Source organism: Rhinolophus sinicus, chromosome 9, assembly GCF_057876585.1.
Source record: "Rhinolophus sinicus isolate RSI-liver-muscle chromosome 9, RSI-T2T, whole genome shotgun sequence".
Lineage (NCBI taxonomy): Eukaryota > Metazoa > Chordata > Mammalia > Chiroptera > Rhinolophidae > Rhinolophus > Rhinolophus sinicus.
Genome location: NC_142509.1, coordinates 39367500 through 39388139, shown reverse-complemented (window position 1 = coordinate 39388139; position 20640 = coordinate 39367500). Strand labels below are relative to the sequence as shown.

The 20640-nt window shown below is 53.2% G+C and overlaps 1 protein-coding gene and 1 long non-coding RNA gene across 2 annotated transcripts; one reads left to right on the top strand and one right to left on the bottom strand.

Moving 5' to 3' along the window:
* Window positions 1–4679: 4679 nt before the first annotated feature.
* On the bottom strand, window positions 4680–7339 carry FZD10 (frizzled class receptor 10). The gene has a single exon (XM_019748741.3). The coding sequence runs from the start codon at window positions 6620–6622 to the stop codon at window positions 4877–4879; it is 1746 nt and encodes a 581-aa protein (XP_019604300.3). The 5' UTR covers window positions 6623–7339; the 3' UTR covers window positions 4680–4876.
* A 7894-nt stretch (window positions 7340–15233) lies between these two features.
* Window positions 15234–19681, top strand: LOC148757346 (uncharacterized). The gene is made up of 3 exons (XR_016022431.1): window positions 15234–15288; window positions 15822–15992; window positions 17511–19681. It is a non-coding gene; the product is annotated as an uncharacterized LOC148757346 (long non-coding RNA).
* Window positions 19682–20640: the final 959 nt, after the last annotated feature.

The window sequence follows — 20640 nt, the reverse complement described above, 5'->3', positions numbered from 1 at the left end:
ACAGGTTAGTAAATCCAGAGCACCGAGTGGGCGAGGTACCATTATCGCCCCATTTTATAGACGGGGAAGCTGAGGCAGGAAAGGCCAGCAGCTTGCCGGGGTAAAGCCCCTCGCAAAGGGGCAGAGCAGGCGCGGAGGGTTCAGTCCTAAGCCGCAATCATAGCCGGCCTCCTTTAAGTGTAAGACGCCAGTTCTGACTGTAACCCGCTGCCCTTCTCTGCCTTTCTCTCTTCCTTCTGAGAGAATCGTCCGGGACTCAGGAGCCTCTAGGACACTTCCTGACTTTCCTACTCTGTCTTCGGTCTTGAAGCTCCACGCTGTAGGCGCTAGAAGAGCATTAGAGCTCTGGAGGCCATTTCACTTCCCCGGAGGCCCAAGGGTTAGTTAAAGAGACAGAGGCCCCAGGCACTGGGGGTGCAGGCAGGGATGGTGGGCGGCCGCCCTCCTGCCTCCCCCTTACTTCTGTGTGGCTCTCACATTTTGATGCTGGATGAGCCGTGAACATGATTTCAGCTCTCTTCTGGGAGGATGACAAATGAGCCTGAGGTTGGGCGACGCTTCTTAGTCACAGCTCCCTCTGCCCCACCTGCTCTCCTCGCCCTCGTTCCCAGAGGCCACACTCCCCCCATGAACCTCTCCTCCAACTCGGACCATTTCCGGGCACCCACCTGCACCCAGCCTCATTCCCACACCCCTGACCCGCACCCAGAGGAAGCAGAGACCCCTGAACACAGATTGTCTACACTGCTTTCATCTGTCCACACTTCGCTCTGTCCCCTTCCATTTATTTCCTCCTGTCTTGGTGACTGTCACCTGACCACGCACGTCAGAAACGCGGTCATCCCTGACCGGCCCTCCCCTGCTCTCTCTCTATGACATCGGGGCGCGCTGCTCCCACCGTCCCAGTGCCTCTGGATCCAAACCCACTTTCCTCATCTCCCTGCCGTCTCCTCAGCTCGCTCTCTGACCGTCACAGAAGGCAGTTGTCAAACCTCCTCTGGTCTCCCTGGCGGCGCGGGCGCTGGCGGGGTGATCTCTGCTCTGTGCCAGTGGCGCCTGTGCCTCTGCTGGCAGCACAGGTGTGGTCGTGTGCTGTGGCTGTGAAATGACTTAGCCCACTTTGTAAGGTCCCAGAACCACCGGGAGAGGTAGCACGGCCCGGTCGTCAGAATGGTGGGTTTGCAGCCACACAGCCGGGGGCAGATTCTGCTCGTTTCCTGTGTGACTCTGGGCGGTGGATTTGCCTTCTCTGTGGTCGATTTCCTCATCTATAACACGAGGGATGAGACTAATACCACCGAAATTTGTTAGGGGACTGAATGAATAAAGTGCTGAGCGTAGAAACTGGCATAAAGTGCTTAGCTATCGTTCATGCATGCATTCATTCATTCATTCATTCATTCATTCAACAATTACTTATGGAATCCGAGCTTCAGGATCCATTATCAGGCTGCCGAGTTCCTGTCCTGACTGTCACGTGCTGTGTGATCCTGGGAGCTTACTTAACCTGTCTGTTCCTCAGGGTCTTCACATGTGACACGGGGCTAATAGGAATACTTACTTGAGACATCTCTGTAAAGTACTCAGCATACAGGACATGCCTGAAGGGCCAGCTGCCACTGTCACTGCCATTGTTATTGTCAGAATTAGCACGGCTGCTCCAAGACGTCTGCTGGGTGCTGGGCTCCTGCAGGTCCTCAGGGCGTCCCCACCCCCTGTGCATGGCTTCGGCTCTTGCCATAGAGGTGAGCTCAGACCTGCTGAGTCTTCTGCCTTCTCTGCGTCTCAGCCACCCCAGGATGCTGCCCTGACTCCTAAGAGAAGTTCCTAAGTGTGTCGTGTGCAGCCCCTTAGCGCTTTGTGGGACTTCCTCTCACAGCCAAGGACCAGGCACGCCCTTGCTCTGGTTCCCCAGCCCTGGAAGGAGGCAGGGAAGGAAGGAAGGAAGGAAGGAAGGAAGGAAGGAAGGAAGGAAGGAAGGAAGGAAGGAAGGAAGGAGGGAAGGAGGGAAGGAAGGAAGGAAGGGCCCTGGGCGGCTGTGAGGCTTTTGGGCTTCTAACTATGACCTGCCAAAACAGGTTTCCCTTTCCAGGAGCTAAGGCCATGATGCTCAGGAACCCCCAAGTGAGGACGATCGCTGATTCCTGTAGGAATCCCGCATCCCACTGGTGCCCTGGCAGCTTCTTGGGTCTGGGCCTCGGTGCTGCCCCTGAAACCCCCTCATCTGTAGTGATGAGGGTCACACTCTAGCTCCCAGAGAGCGTCCAAGAAGGGAATGGCTTTCACTGCCCCCTGCGCTCACCACGAGTAGAGAGGGGCCATGGGCTAAACACCCCTTGGCATTCATGAGCCAGGTCACTGGTTTCTGGGACGGACCCACGCTGAAACACATTGTGGACACAGCAAAGCCTCTTACACACTCCAGCACACATGGTTTTCCTCTGCACCGAGTTTGAAGCCTGCACACTGGACACGGGCACAGCTGATGCAGCTGGCTTGGGGTCCTTTCAGCGTTCTCACCCAGCAGTGCTCTGACTGTGCTTTCTTCTAGACCTTTCAAAGCTCTATTCCAAACATGCCATTTTTATTTTTCCTAAGAATGAGAAAAAGGGAGCATTCTATGCATATATACGTGTACAGAAATATGTCCAGACAGTCTTTTGAGGTGGGAACAATCAAGAAATAGGTTTTTACTTGTGGGCATTTTTAATACCTTTTCTTCTTTCTTTTCTGATGCATTGAGGCTATTCTGGGTTTTACCTCAAATTACTTTGCCTACCTAGGTAGTGTTCCCGGAACCTGACCAAAGCAGCCCGGCCCCTGCTCCTGGTGCCTCGGCCATTCACACCCATGTGAAGCGCCCCCACCCTTTGTCCATCTCTAGTTTTCTCGATGCAATACGTGGGACTTAAGTGCTAAGGGCCTTCATCAGGAACCGGGCTTCTGCCCCTCTTAGTAAGTGCTTTCTAAGTAAACGCTCCAAGTCCCAGCGTGGAGCCTGATGGCAGCACAACCCCACCGAGACCCAGGGTTGCTCTATCAGTTTCCCAGCGCTGGGGGCCGGCCTGCACCCTTGCTCCCTTCTGGCTAGAACTTGAGTCTGGCTGTGCCTCCGGCCACAGAACCCGCGCTACTTTAGGCCTTCCCAGCTACACGACTCTGACAGTAAACATGGAAGAATTGGGTACCATGAAGCACAAAGCTGATTAGCTTCTCCCTAATGACCAGCCGCCCTTAGCGGAGACTTCAGTCTGTCCAGCTCCAAGTCTGTGCTGTAAACATGACCCCGGCCTGTTGTTGCTGCAAAGGCTGCACTTTGGACTGGCTCCCCGCCTAGGTACAGTTTGACCCCAGCAGGGCAACTGAACGCAACTCATTTAATTCTCTTCCTTGGTTGGCTCCATTCTTCAGAAATATTACTGGAGGCTAACTCAGGTCATGCATATACCCACGCTTACAGCCAGGGTGGCTCCCTTAGGACCCAAACCAGGCCCTCACATCCAGCCACAAAGTCACAGACACCTCACACGCTTCCCGCATGTAGTTCCTCTGAACCTCGAAATTCAATTATTCTGCCACCCTTGGAATCTGCCCATCTGCGATTTCAGATGGTCACTGGTAATCTCTAGGTGGAAACGCACGCTCAGGATTTGCTAGAAGAGCAGACAGAGGAAGAAAGTTTTCTCTCTTCTTACAACGCACAAGGGACCAGCACGAAACTAAAGAATATATTTTATTTTTAATAAAATAGTGGAGCATGAAAAATATCATATATTACACATATGCACAAGCAGAACCGCTCTTTCCGGGGTGGTGGGGAGACTAAGCTAGACGGTTTGTCCGGCGTTTCTTGATATATTCATGGAAACCATTTGTTTAACAGCAGAAAGAGTCACTAAGCCCTTTGGGTACTTCTGAATGGTCCTTCCACCCTTTCCTTTCCTTTTCACAAATCAGTCCAAACGCCTATAACATTGGCTTGGTTTCCATTAAAAAGCCACAAAATGGAACACTAAAGGGTTTCTGAGGGTTGGGCCCCTCAGTTCTTTTGTTTGGAGATTTCTTTTGTTGTCTTTATATACAGCAAACTACTTGCTTTCTCTTTTTATTTTCATGGAGAGGGGAAAATGTATTGCACATGGCTTGCATTTACAAATGTTAGGTTTAGTGGAAGTTTCTGTCTCGGAGAAAGGCCGTGTGTGACAGCAAGAGGCAGGAGTCTATTTTAAGTGACTCCAAATCCACTGGAGTGTGTTGAGCTGTCAGGCTTTCTCTTGCTTCCTGTTTGCAGAGTTGCTGTCTTAGAGGCAGCCTTCCTGAGGGCAGCGGGCCCCTTGGGGTGGCTTCAGGCTGCAGAGGGTCGGACCCTCTGCCTGCCTCTCTCTCTCTCTCTCTCTCTCTCTCTCTCTCTCTCTCTGCAACCCAGCAGAGGCCCTTTAATTTGCAAAGAAGTTATCTCTTCTGATTTGTAAATGGATAGCAAAGCCAATTCAAACACACACACACACACACACACACACACACACACACACACACACAGAGATGTATATTTACGGAAGGTTCTAAACAAACGTTTTCTTCTGGGGCTGAATCAACTACATTACCACAAATTAGTTACACAGGAGGCTACTTAACCCCAGAGCTCTCATTCCCTGAAAAGAAAACAAAAACAAAACAAAAACCTTTCAGTACATTTTTTTTTTTAAACTTTCAGTGTATCACAGCATCCTGAACTTCAGGGTAAAAACTTTTTATTTGTTTTCCTTTTATTTAAAAAAAAAACCAACCAACCAAGAAAAGCACCGTGTTTGGCTCTGACTGTCACTGTATCCTCTCTGGGAAAGTTTCCTGCCCTGGCCGCTCCCTCCCAGCCGGATCACACACAGGTGGGAGGCTGGGCAGAGATTTCATATTTGCCCAGGTAAGTTTTGGGGGGATGCTGGGCTTTTTTGTAAATCCCACTGTGGGTGAGCACGCTGGCCGGTTTTCTCCTGCTCTTTTTCTTGAAGCGGCGGCTGCACACACTCTGCCAGGACTGCAGCGTCTTGTTGGTCCAGATCCACATGCCACTGGTGATACCCACCACCAGCAGCATGAAAAGCTTCAGCAGGAAGATCTCCACGGCAGGGATGGACGCGGCCATGACGCAGTCCAGGCTCTTGGTCTGGTTGTTCATTCTGCACTTGTGCTGCGTGGCCAGCAGCTTCCACTGGTCCATGTTGAGGCGCTCGTAAAAGTAGCAGGCGATCACGCAGGTGGCGGGCACGGTGTACAGCACGGAGAACACCCCGATTCTCACCATGAGCTTCTCCAGTTTGTCCGTGTTCTCCCCGCCTGTCTTCATCACCCTCCGGATGTGGAAAAGGGCCACGAAGCCCGAGAGGATAAAGGAAGTGCCGAGGATGAGGTAACAGGCCAGCGGGATGAGCACGAAGCCGGTGAGCGCGGTCACGTCCATGCTGCCCACGTAGCAGACGCCGGTGAGCTCGTCCCCCGCCACCCTGCGCATGACCAGGATCAGGATGGTCTTCACGGCGGGGATGGCCCAGGCCGCCAGGTGGAAGTAGCTGCTGTTGGCCTCGATGGCCTCGTGGCCCCACTTCTTGCCCGCAGCCAGGAACCAGGTGAGCGTGAGAATCACCCACCAGAGCGAGCTGGCCATGCCGAAGTAGTAGAGGACCAGGAAGACGAGCGTGCAGCCGGTGCTCTCCAGGCCCTCCTGGATGACGTACAGCTGCCCGCTGTCCCGGTCGCAGGCGATGCTCTCGGCGCCGGCGAACAGGCGGATGATGTAGCCCAGCGAGGACACGCAGTAGCACATGGAGAGGAAAATGATGGGGCGCTCGGGGTAGCGGAAGCGGTCGGGGTCGATGAGGAAGGTGAGGACGGTGAAGGCGCTGGAGAAGAAGCAGAGCACGGACCACACCGCCAGCCAGACCACCGCGAAGCGCTTGTCGTCGCGGCTCCAGTACACGTCCACGCCGGGCGTACACAGCGGCGCGCACGACGCGCTCTTCTCCACGTGGTGGAACTTGCCCGGGTTGGCGCAGCCGGCGCGCCCCGGGCCCCCATCCTTCAGCGGGTGGTCCTGCGCGCCCGGGGGCCGCTGCGGCCGGAAGAGCGGCGGGAAAATGCCGGAGCCGCGGGCCGGCTCGTCCGAGCCGTTGTTGGGCGCCTCCATGCACAGGTAGTTGGGGTCGTTCTTGTTGGGGAGTTTGCTGCAGTCCAGCGAGTCGGGCCACTTGAAATTGAACTGCTCCATGATCGGGGAGCACTTGAGCCGGGCCTGCTCGCACATGACCCGGCAGGCGGGGATGGGGGTGGAGACCTGCTCGGTGCACATGGGCGCGTACAGCGAGCAGAGGAAGAAGCGGAGGTGGCCGTGGCAGCCGTACTCCACCAGCGGCGCGAACTCGTGCAGCTGGATGGCGGCCTCGCGCTGGTTCTCGTGGCCCATCAGGTTGGGCATCCGGGTCGTGTTGTAGCCGATGTCCTTGCACATCGGGATCTCGATGGGCTGGCACTTGCCGTCGCCCGGACGCTCCATGTCCATGGAGCTGATGGCGGCGCACGACCCCATCACCTGCAGGACCAGCCACAGGCGGGGGCCCGGGCGCTGCATGGTGGCGAGTGAGGCGCCCTCGCGGGGAGGTCCGCTCCCCTCAGAGCCGCGGCTCCCGGGCTCGGGCTGCGGGCCCCGGCTCCGCGTCCCTGCTCGGGCCCCCGCCCATGCCCGCCCAGCCTGGCCCTGCTCTCCGCGCCCGGCCTCGGCGGAGGTGGGAGAGGAGCAAAGTTGGCGAACAATACCGGGAAGCGAGGGGAGCCCCGGAGCCCTCGGCGCGGCGGCCGGCTCGGGCTGCGACTCTCTGCCGGCAAACTTTGGCCTCTTCTGGGAGCGCCCGGGTGGCGCGTCCGGAGGGGGCGGGCGGCGCGGGCGCACGGTGGCCGGGCCAGCGCGCCGCGGCTCCTCCCTCCCCGCCGGCCTCGGCCGGGCCCAGCCCGCAGCTGTTTCGAGGTTTGTGTCCCGGGATGAGAACACTCGCAAAAAGGCAAAGGGGGAAAAGCCGAGTGTGACAGGCCCCGCCCCCGGGCGGGCGCCCCGCCTCCATCGCTGCTTTGCATGAGAAAGCGGGGCCGCCAGCTCCCGCGCCCCGCCGCGGGCTCTCGGCCCCGCGGGGCGCAGCGTTGACCCGTCCGTGTCGCCGCCCGGCCGGGACACCCCGCCTGGCGCCTCCGTCTGTCCTGCCCGCGGCTCATTCGCCCTCTCTCTGCCGGCCTCCAACTTTGCTCTCGCTGCCTCTCGCCTGCGCCCCCTTTCCAGGGAAACCCCGGGATTGTCCCCGGCACCCTGTGCCTCTCTCTACCCGCCGGAGAACCCCAAGGGCGCCGAGGTTACTGGAAGTTCGTAGACTGGCTGGAGAAGGGGGTGGGGTGTCCGCGGCAGGGGGCTGGGGGCGCATCTTCCTTGGTTTTTATGGTGGGTCCCGGGCAGAGGGCGCTTTCAAAGCGATGTGGGATTTGCGTTTTATAGTCTTGGCCATAAAGTGGCCCTTTAGCTTGTAAACCTGCCCGCGTCGTCCCGAGGCTGGGAGTCACCAGGCCTGCGCTCGGGGCTCCGGCTCCGGGGAGGGGTTTCCTTTGAAATTTCAAAGAGAAGAGCTAAGGGCCGGGGGGAGGGGCTCTGGGAATCCAGATTTTAGGGCCGCTCAAGCGAGGTCTCCGCTAAGAAGGCGGGGAGGGGGAGGGGCGGGACGCCTCCTGGGGCGCCTAGGTCTCCCCTGCATCCCGGGCGAGTGGGGGCCAGGCTTGTATAATAGTGACCCCCGCCCCCAACAAAGCCGAGGTGTTGAGGGGCCTCGCGCCAGGCAGGGCTGGGGATTTCTTCTAAGCGGCTGAGTTTATTTATTATAGGAAGTCATTCGCTCGTCGAGTATTTATACTATTTGGCGAGTGATTTGCCCGGCCTGCGCCCTCCTTTGGCTACAGACCCGTAGGGTGAAGAGGAGTTGGCAGGACGCTGCGCCGACTCGATCCCCGGGTCCCCAACTTCACGGAGAGGCGTGGGCGCGCACGGCTCTCAGTTTCCATAGAAGGTGGAGACGGAGCGTCCTGGCCTGACGCCCTTTGCTTACCCCCCTCGGACTGGGGCCAGTTTGTGATACAGTCACTTAGGACACCACGCCCCCTGCCCCTTCCCCCCGCACAGGGCATGCGCGGTGGGCGCACACACCCACGCCTCCTCGCTTGCAAAGAATGTGCCGAGCTTCACCTTGCATCGCGTATTAACCCTTAAATAAACAGTACCCATAGGAGGTGGCGGCGTCTCTGTCGTCTTAGACGCCCCCAAGGGTCAGGGTCTTTTCAATTTCTTCTGAAACGCGCAGGATCTCATCTAGAGGGAGTAGTTGGAGGGCTTTCCAGGGTGGGAGTGGGGATCAGAGGAGCGAGCCCTGGGCACACCGGCCTTTTTCCCCTGCTCCCATTCTCAGGTTAACACTGGAGAGGTGGGCAGGGCGTGCAGACACCCCTGGGAGTCCGTGCAGACACCCCTGGGAGTCCGTGCTGGGCCTCGACGGTAGAACCTGCGGGTTTTGCCAGCAGGAAGCGGAAAGGGAGGAGAGGCTCTTGCCAGGCTCTGCTCTTCCCCTTATTGGGAAGCTCGTTGTAAGCGGTGGCGGAAGTGGGGGCAATATTGGCTTTTATTTAAAAGAAGTAGGATTTTACATCTGTAAAAATTTGCGAGACGTCACATAACCACCCTCGCATCCATACATCCATACGTCCACCTATCCGCCATCTGTCCACCCGTCCGTCCATCCAGCCATCCAGCCATCCAGCCATCCAGCCATCCAGCCATCCAGCCATCCAGCCATCCAGCCATCCAGCCATCCAGCCATCCAGCCATCCAGCCATCCATCCAGCAAACAGAAGACTGAAACTGGGATTTGCCCAGGATCCAGAACTAACAAGCAGTTTGGTGCCTGGGCCCTGAGTCATTGTCCCTGGATATCCCTGTGAGATGTTGGAGAAAGTTGGGAGTGAGGAGAAAGTAGGAAAGACTAATGCAATCAGAACAGCCAACTGCAGCTGTGCTACTGTTTCTTGACTGAAAAACCCCATGCTTTTTCAAGGGCTGCTATTTTTCTTATGACAGTTTTTTCATTTGTTTGTTTTCTTTTTTGTTTGTTTGTCTTAGTCTGGTGAGTTATTTTCAAAATCTAAAAAAAGATTCAGTGGACATCACTTGGCTTTTCCGGAATTTTCCTTGTAAAGGTCCTTTATTGGGCACCATATTGTTTTTCCCGTTTCCTTTTTTGTTTCTCTCCCTCAGAAACTATTGGGAATATAAATGTAAAAGAGTGAGGGAGAGCGTCGGACGCCAGGAGTGGGGTGTGAGCTACTCGAAAATGCCTCCTAATTGATCCTTTATGTGCTATTTTAATTCAGCCATGTTCAGACCCATTATTTTAGCTATAACCACTTCAGATTGCTTTCTTCTCTCGTTTTTATAAAAATGTCTGCAGAAGTGCTGCGCTTTGCCCAGCTGAGATGGAAACCAACAAATAGATATTATTATAGAAAAATGAGGGCTTTGAGAAATCAGCCACTGAAAGATAACTCTGTAACTAATAAATGAAAAGGGCCTTTTGATGGCTCCAGCTGAAAAGATATTTTATTTTATTTTTTTTTTCCTGTGTGTGGGATTTGAGATGTGTGATTCTAAGGAGTAGAGAGGTCCCCTGCTGTCAGCCCTGGCTGGCAACTGGCCCCCCTCTGGCAAATGTTATGGAGAATTGGGAGGGATTTTATGGCTGTCTTTCCCCTCAGCTCTTTTTTCTTTTGTCTTCTTTGAAGAATGACTTTAGACATTTTATTTACATATTTAACCATGGATGAAAGAGGGAAAAGAAAGCATTTGGGGCTGTCGTGGGAATAGTGATATGTTTAAATTAATGGAAATCTTATTAGGCCTCTAAAATTTTGAGCAAAGGTTTTTAATGAAACTTTATAATTAAACACGATTTCAAATAACATGCAGAGACAAGGATTTTTTGTTGTTGTTTTTTTTTTTACCCCAACCACCTAAAAAAAAATATCGTGGAGAGCTACTCTTAAACATTAGCTCCCTCCTAGTTCTTGCAAATGTTCTCCCAGAAAAGTATAAGGTTCTTGAAAGGGAATATTTCAGGAGTCAGGCAAGATTTTTGAACGAGAACTAAATATTTTTTGGATGGAAGGGCCCTGAAAGAGGCGGAGTTTCATTCCATTCTAGCAAAGCCAAAAGTATAAAATACTTTGACAGGGGTATGGCTAAAAATCAAAGTTGTAGCTCTTCTTATGATGCTATAGTCAATGGAAATTATAAACGTTGGGTGAGGTTTTCTGAAATGAGATTAGAGAAAACCCACATAATCTCTTTAAGATAAAAAGTACTGACACTTTCAGCACTAGAAAGAAAGTAAACCTTAGGTTTAGCATGTTGCAAGCTTGTGACAAGAGCAAGCTTGCAGAATATCAGCAAAGCTTATAAAAAGAAACAAAATAGTGTCGGTAAAGTTTAAGATAAAAAGTGGGTCAGGTTATCTGTGCTTTTTCAGGCGCTTGCCCTCTGAGGGGCTGTGTTGGCACATCAAGCTGGGCGATCCAGTGATATGGGTGTTGTTTCTTCTTTTATCTTCTAATGTCATCAATATTGGTATTTCCTGGGGGACTTTTCCAACTCTCCTTTCCGGTAAGAATGAAATGTGATCTATTTCCTAATGATTGCCTGACAGGCAGAGGGGTGTCTGGTGCCAATAAGCACTCTTTTCCCTGACCTCATTTTGTGCGACGTTTCTGCAGAAATTTATTATCAAATAATAATAATAATAATAACAATAGAAACATGTAAAATGCTATTTTCTAACCAAGTTGGCACACGCCTCCCCCTGCCCCACATTTTTCTCTAAGGAAAATACCGTTGGCTCTCTGAAGTGACACTCTAAAGAAAACACAGTTTGTACCCACAGGGAACCCATGCAAGCTGCAGCAACTTCAACAGGCAGAAAACTTTTAATTCCACCTACAAACACTAGTTGTAAGATGTTGGTTGGAGGGAGGGGTGAGAGACAAACCAAAAAAGCTCCCACATCATACAATGGGTGACTGCAGCAGACCATGGAGGCTCCCGCACAATCTAGGCAGCTATTTTAAGGCCATTTCCCTTGAAATGTGGTTTGAAATATTACCAAAGGTTCCACGGGGTGCATTAGTGTGAATTGCAAATCAGAGCATGTCTGTAATCTCCCTTTCAAGGCTGGCTTTGGATCGCTGGCGTCGAGGGGGCTCCCCACTGCTTCTGGCGCAGGAGGGACCATTCAAGGGGGCAACTTCTGTCCTCTATTCCCACACTCCAAAAAACAACACCGCAGACAGACACCCTCCAAGTAAATTAGATTAAACTCCTCTCCTCCACAGCGCGTCAGCCCTTTCACTGCCAGGGCTCCATTCATTCCGGGCCTCCTAATTTAAAGGTACAGTATTTCTTTTTATCTCACAGCAACGGCAATCACAAACATTTCCCCCAAAAGGGGGGACAAAGCCGGCCCCGCGATGTAAGTGCTTCCAAATTACAAGGACATTATCTGTTTGAAATATAGGAAGGCTGTGCACAAGCCTGCTGTACAACACACACAGATCGACCCTTAACCCTGTGACAGAACTGGCCCCTATAAAAATACTGAGACCTGCGATTCTGTATTGGGCTGCTTCCCGAAGAATTGTATGCAAAGAAAAACAAAACAAAACAAAACTACGGAATTCCAGAAAAAGGGAACAAAAGAGTGTTTTCATGTGTGTGTTTGTTTTTGTTTTGCGTTTATGTTCCAAACCGCTTTAAGGAACTCTGCATCGGAAACAAACTCACGTGCGTGAGTTCAGACTTTATTTTTTAACATGTATAAGACCCGGTCTTATTTTCAGGGAAACACGGTAGTTGCTTTCCTTCTTTGTCCCCCCCTTTGGCTGTGTTGATTCAATTACTCACCTTCCCATCTGTTTTCTCTCTGCTCTGTCCCTCCTCCCCCACCCTGGGATCCTTTCTCTTGCTTGCTCGCTGCCTCTTCTGAAGAGGTGGGCCACTTGGGAGCTAAGAAAGATGTCAGCCCCCCACAGGTGGGGGGGTTACACAGGGATACCGTCCCCTCAGGGACAGAGTGGGACACCCACAAACTCTGTCTCACCTTAAAAAGAAGCAAGAAAGAACAGTGCTCCTGCTTTTGACCTTGTTACGGTGGCTGAGTCTAAAGCCACTTGGCCTGACCCATGGGTAACCCTGTGGTGGTCCCTTCCGTCGGACCTGGATCTGACCCCTCCAGCACGTTCTAGCTATGTAACCCAGGGTGAGGTCCTTCCTGGCTCCGTGCCTCAGTTTGTTCATCTGGGAAATGGGGCCAGTGGGGCTCTTGCCTCACAGGGCACATGAGGATTACACCATAACTCACAAGAAGCGTTTCTACCCCTGCCCACATGTCCTGAGAGCTCAGTTCACAGCGGCTGTTGTCATGATTGAAATGCAATATCCACGGAGGGTGAGATGCACGGGGTGTGATATTGGTGAGCAGGGCTCTGGGGACCCAAAGAATGTGAGCTAACAGTCGCATAAGGAAATCTCTGAAATGGTACCCAGAGCAAAAATCCACAGATGGAGCACCGGACACTCTTCTCAGCCTGTTGCATGAAATGGCTCATTTAATCGTCACAAGCACTGGGGGACATGGGCCGAGGGGAAAGTTGCATCTGTGAGAGGAGCACCTGGAAGTGGTGCAGTCGGAGTATTTGGGCCAAGACCACGGGGGACGAGGGGCACGTCAGCCTTCAGACCCCGGACGTGGGCTCCGAGCTCCATTCGCCTCTGGACAGCAGACGTGGTCAGTAAATGTACACGGGCCTGGACTTCCAGATGGGGACCCGCTGTGCTAGCCTGTCGGCGGGCAGCAGAAGGGCCAACACAGGTGGCCTGGGCTGTAGCCTTGCCTTTCTTTCGAGACTGCAAAGCATCTGACACTTTCTTATCATCTTGGTGCTCTGCTTTCTTGCATTTGAAGGGATTCTTTGGGGTCCCAAATGGTGAAGCAAAGGTGCAGGAAATACGGGTGGAAGGTACTCAAGTGTGTTGTTTACCCCTGTCCTCAGCTGTGCCACCTCAGGCACGTTCCTTAACCTCTCTGGGCTTTGTTATAAAATGAGGAGAACAGCAAGACCTCCTTCATCAGATCTGGGGTGACTCATTAAGCCCTTGGGGGTCTGGTTCCTGACGGGCACATCTGTCATTAACAAGATGCCGGTCCCCCTGCAGCCTTTCCCTCCAGGACAGATTGGGGTCGCAGAGGTGACTCTGCAGTCCTTTTGCAATGGCTCAAGTCTTGGCCTCAGATTTCATTGCTGGGCAAGAGAACCTGGGCAAGGTTCTCTGCTCTGCTCTCCTTGTCCATGACAATTCAAATGCAAAATGACACTTTCTCTCAGGTTCAGAATGGGCTAGGGAGGACAGTTTTGCTCTAATTGTTGTCCTGCATGCATTTCCCTCTTATCTCAGAAAGACAGACATGGGAAAGCCTCGTTACTGCACTGGACCCTGAACCGTAACTTCAGGAATAAAGATACTCTCCTTCTGCTGACCAGGTCCACCTGTTGGTCGGTCAGCCTCTTTCCCCTCTCCCCTCCCGCCTTCTCACCAATATGTATATGTATCATATAGATAATCAATAGCTAATTTTGAAGCTGAATTTCCAAATGCCATCCTCTTGGCATTTCCAGGACCAGGAGCCGTGCCTGATGCATGACGCATGGTTTCCCCGTGAGTCCGTGAATGCCTTTTGTCCACGCTGACATCTGCACTGAAGCTCGTGCCCTCTCATGGCCGACAAGCAGAATGTGCAGGGAGGGGGGACCCATCAAGCTGGATCAATCCCCAGGCTCCAGCCAAAGTTGAAATCTCGTGAACATAATTTCCAAATATTGAGGGGCCTCCTCCGAGCCCCTCGGTATAGGCAGTGGCAGGGATGGTGTCCAAACTGGGTGTCTTCTGTGATGGGGGGCTTTGGACACGTCCGTCAGGAGCACATGGCTCAGGAGGTGCCGTGTGGACCAGTAGGAAGTGAGGATACAGGACAGGTGTGACCCGGGTCCTAATTGTCATGGTGACTCCATTTTTAAACACTTGCCACAGGCCACGCACTGTTTTCCGCCCCCCGGGAGCTTTCTTTTTTAATTTCATCATCTTGCTACAACCCCTTGTAGCTGAAACTATTTCCATTCCCCAGAGAAGGCCGCTGAAGCTCAGAGAAGAAGTAAATCACCAAACTCACAGGGGCCAACATCACACAGATCCTGGGCCCACACTCTCCACAACACCCTCCCTGGGTTTCAGCGTCTCACAGTCAAAGCAGAATATGCCACCGCTTAGGAGATGGGACAAGGTGCTCATGAGACTGTGAGGTCCGATGGGGATTCTGGACTTGGCTGAGTGGGGCAGCCAGGGCCCTCTCACCAGGTGTGCAAACGTGACCTACACAAAGGCACTTCACTGTGGGAACAAGGGAGCTGCAATCCAGCCCTCACATCACTCCTGGCCCTGGCCTGTGTCTGCCTAGAGGAAGGGTGCCGTCTCCGATTGGCACACAGATCCTGAAATCCATTCTGCTGAAATGAGTGCCCCGGGGGGTCTGTCCAGGGGGTCAATTTCTCCTAATTCCCATGGGGGCTCGTGGCTCCCTGTGGACAGCCTTGGGTATGTTGTTACATCTTTCCAAGCATCTGCTCCTTTTATGAAAGATGGGCCTTGTGTCTGTCCTCAAAAGCTTATTGAGAGGCTAATGAGATAACTCACGAGAAGAGCTTATCACATTAGCTAGCACAGCACCTCCCCCCCATATTGGTATCTGTTAGTGTAATTGCATTTGTAAAATGTTGCACTAGTTAGGAGTCTCACTAGTAAGTGACAAACCCAACTCACCCTGGCTTAAACCAAAAGAGCTTCCCCTGGGAATATAAACGGTGAAGCTTTGGGCAGAGGCTGGGGGAGTGAGACCCTTGGGGGAGTGACTGGTGGGTGCAGACCAGTGAGGCTGTGCTCCTGGCGCCCAGAGGAGGAGGGCAGCTCTCCAGACAGAGCTGGGAGGAGGCGGACAGGGTGGGCAGGCATCTGCAGGGTCTGCTTTGGCTGCATTTTCCAGGCGTGACCGTGGCTGCATTTTCCTCAGGCAGAGCACCGGGAAGCCGTCTCCTTGGTCTCCACATGGCGATTCGGTGAGCTGCTTGCTGGGGTCAGCTGGCTGTTGAAAGGGATGGTTGCAAGCAGAGGAGTGAATTCCAAGTTGTCCCATGCTGAAACCTCCGCGACTGCAGGCAGGCAGCCCCCACTCAGCTCGCACGTGGGGCTGCTGGACTTGGAAGGAGGCATCTGGGGGACGCAAGGGTCAGCTGCTAGGGTCCCAGGGAGGAAGGCAGGGTTCCACCAGATTTTGGCAGCTTGAATGCATATCCACGGGGCCCAGGGAGCGGCCTAATTACCAGCGTAATGGCAGGTCCACTTAATGGCTTCAGGTTTCATAGAGGAAAAAGCATCATTGCAAAACGCTTTTGATGTGGTTTCTTAAGCTACGAGGCCACGGTGACATGTGAATTTTAAGTGCTTGGTGCCAGGCCCGGAAAAAAACAAAGCACAAGCTGAGATTTGTAGAGGACATTTCAGATCCTAGATCCAGGTCTGGGAGGGTGTCAGGAGTGTTTCCCGCTCCCTCCTCCTGCTGCTTGTAGACCAGGTCTCTTCCACCCGACAGGAATAGCTATTATAAAACAAATAAACACGTGAGGGGTTTCCCAGAGCCCAGGACTGACTGCAGAACCACCCACGGTGCCGAGCTGCCCCTTGATCTCCTCAGAATGCTGGCATCTCCCTGAAATCACACGGCCGTAGTTTAAACTTTCTCCTTCTGGACCTGTTTTTAGAGGTAAGTCGGGTCCTCAGTTAGGCTCAGTTTGGTGCATGTGTGTTGAGTGCCTGCGAGGCACCCAGCATGGGGTGGGGGGGCCCTGGGGGCGGGAAGAGGGCACTTTAGTTTGGGGAGCTTATGGGTCCTGGTGGCTGCGTTTTATGGAACTTCGCAGTATGTAAATGTCAACGTGGATGAGAATAGCAAATGGTAAGAGTCTCCCCACAACGAAATTGGAAAAAAATGTCACCCACCTCCCAATTTTAAAATTTAGTAAAAAGAAAAAAAATCAGATAATTTAAAATCTGTCAGACTAAATTAATAGTGAACTGTATTTCTCTATGGGTGCAGGGCACTGCCATTTGGGCTAGAAATATGGAAAAATTCCTTCCGTGCCTGCACTTCTCTGTAAACATTAACCTTAAAGTACGCAGCAGGTGTGAACAGGTACGATCTTTGTGAACAAATCCTTTGCATTAAATACCCATATATGTTAGGGTAATTTTTAAACACTGAGCTAGCTGTCTACTCAGTTATTTGTGTGAAAACTCTTTTGTTAGTCGAGGCAGGAGTCGGCAGCTATGCCCTGCGATCTGCTCCATGCCTGGTTTTATAAATAAAGCTTTATTGAAACACAGCCATGCCCACTCATTCCCATTTTGCTGATGGCCACTTTCCCAGGACTGTGACAGAACTGAGTAGTTGCACCAGGGACTGTCTGGCTGGAGCTGTGTAAGATACTTATTATCTGGGCCTTTCTGGAAAAACTTTGCTGACCCTTGGAGTCAGGGTTTCATCCCTGGGTACATGGTTCCACTCACCTATGTCTGGGGACAGCTTTTCTGGCTTTGCGTCACTCCTACCGCCCTGAGACCATGATCTTGGCACCCCTTCCTCCCACCCCTCCTGCTGGGTGAGGGGAGCTCTGTCCAGGCAGAGTGGCCGAGGCCAGGAGCTGGGGAGCAAGCAGAGCCTGCTGTTTGGTGACTCAGCACGGGGACCCTGAGTGCCTTCTCCAAGCCAGGCACTATGAGGAGCCGTGGGACAGCCACAGACAGGGAGGACAGGCCCTGCCCCCAATGGAACAGAGCATAGGGGGACACATGGCAAACAGACAGAGAAGGCTGTGAGACACGTTTAGAGACTGCTGTGTGCTGTGGGGTGACACAGAGGGAATGGGGTGGAGGGAAACGGGATGGTGACTGCTTCGATGGGGCGGGCAGAGATGGCCTCCGAGGAGGTGACAGGTGTGCCCAGAGAGGAAGGGTCAGAATGAGGCAGCCGGGCAAAGGCCTTGGCACCTTCCCACCGGCCTTCTTTGTTCATGTTCTTACTCAACAAGCTAACACATCCTGGGTGCCTGTCGCCACGCTGTCACCATTGCTAAGTCACGGTCCTGTCACTCTGTGGGAATCCACGGTTCCTTACATGATGGTTGGGCCAGATTTCTTGCTTTGGATCCTGGCTCCACCACGTAGGAGCTGTGTGACCTTGGGCAAGTTGCTTAACCTCCCTGAATCTTGGTTTCCTTCACAGCAAAATGGGGATAATAATAGTAGGACTCGGTGAGCCATGGTAACATGTGAAGGAGAATGTCAGCATCTGATGCAGAGAACACCCACCACTTACACGGCTGTGCAGCGTACAGCTAGGGACAGAAGTTTGTGGAGATGCTTCAGAGGTATCTGCTCAAAGAGAGTGAAGAAATGAAGGAAAAAGGACGTTTTCCAGGGACGTTTTCGGCACAGCTCGCCAGCTGATAGGTGAGGTAGGTGTTGGGTGAGTTTAGCTTCTGGCTTGAGTGAGCCCGGATGCAGGTAGCAAATGTGAATCATACAGAGTCTGTAAGATCTCAGGTTGTGCTGTCCCGAAGGGCACGCCCCAGCCCCTGGGGCTTTGTCCAAACTGCCCTCATTCGAAATGAAGCTGGTCCAAACGCGCACAGTGGAAAGTCACCCAGGATGTCACAGACGTAGCATCTTGTCACTGACCTTTCCATCAACTGCACATATGCGATACTATTTTGGGTTATTGGATTAAGTACCATACCTTACGATAATCGATTGTACCTACTTCCCTTTCCTTTTAAAAAAACTGGCTACTAGGACATTGAAAAGCATGTATGTGCCTCGCGTCACATTTCTAGTGGGTGGTGCCATCTAGATAAACGGTCCAAATGTGCTTCTCAGAGGCTGACTCCATCCCACACACATGTTTTCTTTGACCTATGCAGTGTTTGCAAGAAATTTTCATTGATTCACAAACTTGAATACGTTACAATATTTTCACATAAAAATCAAGCTTCCAATTTCTCAAGAAAGCTCCGGACCTGGCCACAGATGTGGCCCCGCCCCTGTTGACGAGACTCTTGTGGTCCCACGTGTCCACTGTCACTGCGACTGTGGCCTCTGGGCCGAAACGGGCGACGTCTGTCCCTGCTGCCCGGCTTGGTTCATCCAGGATAACCCTGCTTTTGGATTAGACAGAGACTCAAGAACACTCAGGTGATGGCCCACTCCCAAAATTGAGGCCACGCAGGTCTCTTGCCTCAGTTTCCCTGCGTGTGAACTGAGCATAATTACATGTCTGGGGCAGGAGTTTGGGAGCTTAATTACTGTTTGTGGGGTGGCTGGCTGAGGGCTCGGGAAACGGTTCCCGTCAGGATTTTGCCTGTGGTTCTCGCTCCAAGCTAAACGCAGGTGAGTCACCGAGTTAATGGGTGCAGGTGGGTTGGCCAGCACAAACGGCTGATTGCAGCGCCTGGAGTGGGGCGACAACTCAGGCTGACAGGGCTGATGCTTCTGAATCCTGAGAACTTTCCCTGGCAGTGCCATGGGCCTGGGATGGCTGAGGGGTCCTGAAAAGAAGGATGCCCCTTATTTTCTGGCCTCGATTCAAACACCCAGCAGAGATGTGTTATCTTACTTCCCTTAGGACCCATGATGGGGCCGGCCCAAATCTCCACTGTGGGCGTCTCAAGGGGGCTCAGCTGCAGGGCACGGAATTCAGATGCCCCTCTCATTTGAGGCCCCACTAATCAACCAGGTCCCCCAGCCTTGTCACAGGACCAGATGGGGTGCCTGTCATGTACTGGAATCATTTGGCACCTTCCAGAAGGAAATGGAACCCTAACTAGATGGATACTCCAGGTGAATGGGGAGGGGCCCCGACACGGGCGGCCTGGTGGGATCCCATAGCGTTTGAGGGTGATGCAGGGATACACGTTGCTACCCTGAGAGGCAGTTTCCAGGCTCTCAGCCTCACGTGGAAAGGTGCTGGCTCAGGTAGTAAATGGCCATTAACTGTGATTGGATGGCCATCAGCTGTGGCTCCTTGGCCATCAGCTGTAACCAGTGAGCCATTGGCCACTAATATAACTGCCGTGGCTACGCTAGCAAGAAAATGGGGGTTAGCAGCAGATGGTGGCTGAGCCAGCAAGCGCAGATTGCAGAGAAGCAGATGCCGCCCCGCACGACAAATGGCGCAGCGAGCAGAGTATGGTGTCGGCTGAAACTCTCCGGAATGTACTGAAGCAGTTTACACGTATAAAAGCTCAGTTTCATAAGCAGGGTACGGTGCCGGCCAAAGTTCTCCGAAGGGCGATGGAGCAGTTTGTGTGTGTGAACACTCAGTCTCAGGAAGACCAGGAGGAGCAGCTGCTGGAGAGCTGGACCCTGTAGAGCGGTGGGAAGACGTGGACGGTTCCCCAACCAGCATAGGCTTGCTGGTCGCTGCTGCCCTGTGGGCTGGGAAGTGCTTGCTGAGGCAGCCCAGATGCAGGACTTGTCCCAGGAGGAAACGCTTGCTGAGTCCTACGTGGGAGATGAGGGTGAGGTCAAGGTCGTCCCTCACCCCCAGGACAGCCCTGGCGAATGACTATGGACTATGGGGAATTGCCTTCTATCCCTAATTTAATGGACCCTTTGACTGTTTGCTTGGAACTTACCACCATGTAGTGGAACTGGCGGATGTTTGCTTTTGTGCCTTGACCAGCCGCCATCGAGAATATGTAAGTACCTTGACTGTGAGTCGCTGTTATTCCAGCACGGTGCCCTGAGAGGCGCAGAGAGGGTGGCAGTGCCCTGAGAGCCCTGGCTGAGTCCAGGAAGTCTGGCTGTGCCCAGAGAGAGTGGTGGTGCCCTGAGAGGCCCTGGCTGTGTCTGGGGAGACTGGTGGTACCCTAAGAAGCCCAGGAAGTCTGGCTGTGCCCAGAAGTACTGGTGGTGCCCTGAGAAACCCTGGCTGTGCCCAGAGAGCCTGGCTGAGTCCAGGACATTGCATTCACCTCCAGGCTCCTCGCACAGGGCCCCTCGCGGAAGATGCTTGTCGCGTAGATTGTGAGGCGAGAGCCTGTAGGGGTGGAGTGTGGGGGCGGAGCCCCAGAAAGCAGTTTCCAGGCTCTCGGCCTCATGTGGAAAGGTGCTGGCTCAGGTAGTAAATGGCCATCAACTGTGATGGGATGGCCATCAGCTGTGGCTAGTTGGCCGTCAGCTGTAGCCAGTGAGCTATTGGCCACTAATATAACTGCTGTGGCTGTGCTAGCAGAAAATGGGGGCTAGCAAGAAGACGGTGGCTGAGCCTGCAAGTGGTGCAGTGAGGGTTGCAAATTGTGTGGCTCCTGCTTCCTGTGTCTCCAACCCAGCCGCCAGAGAGAGTATAGTGGTGT

What these genes read in the sequence shown, in the direction of transcription:
- FZD10 (XM_019748741.3), bottom strand. Translation starts at nt 6,622, where the DNA reads ATGCAGCGCCCGGGCCCCCGCCTGTGGCTGGTCCTGCAGGTGATGGGG.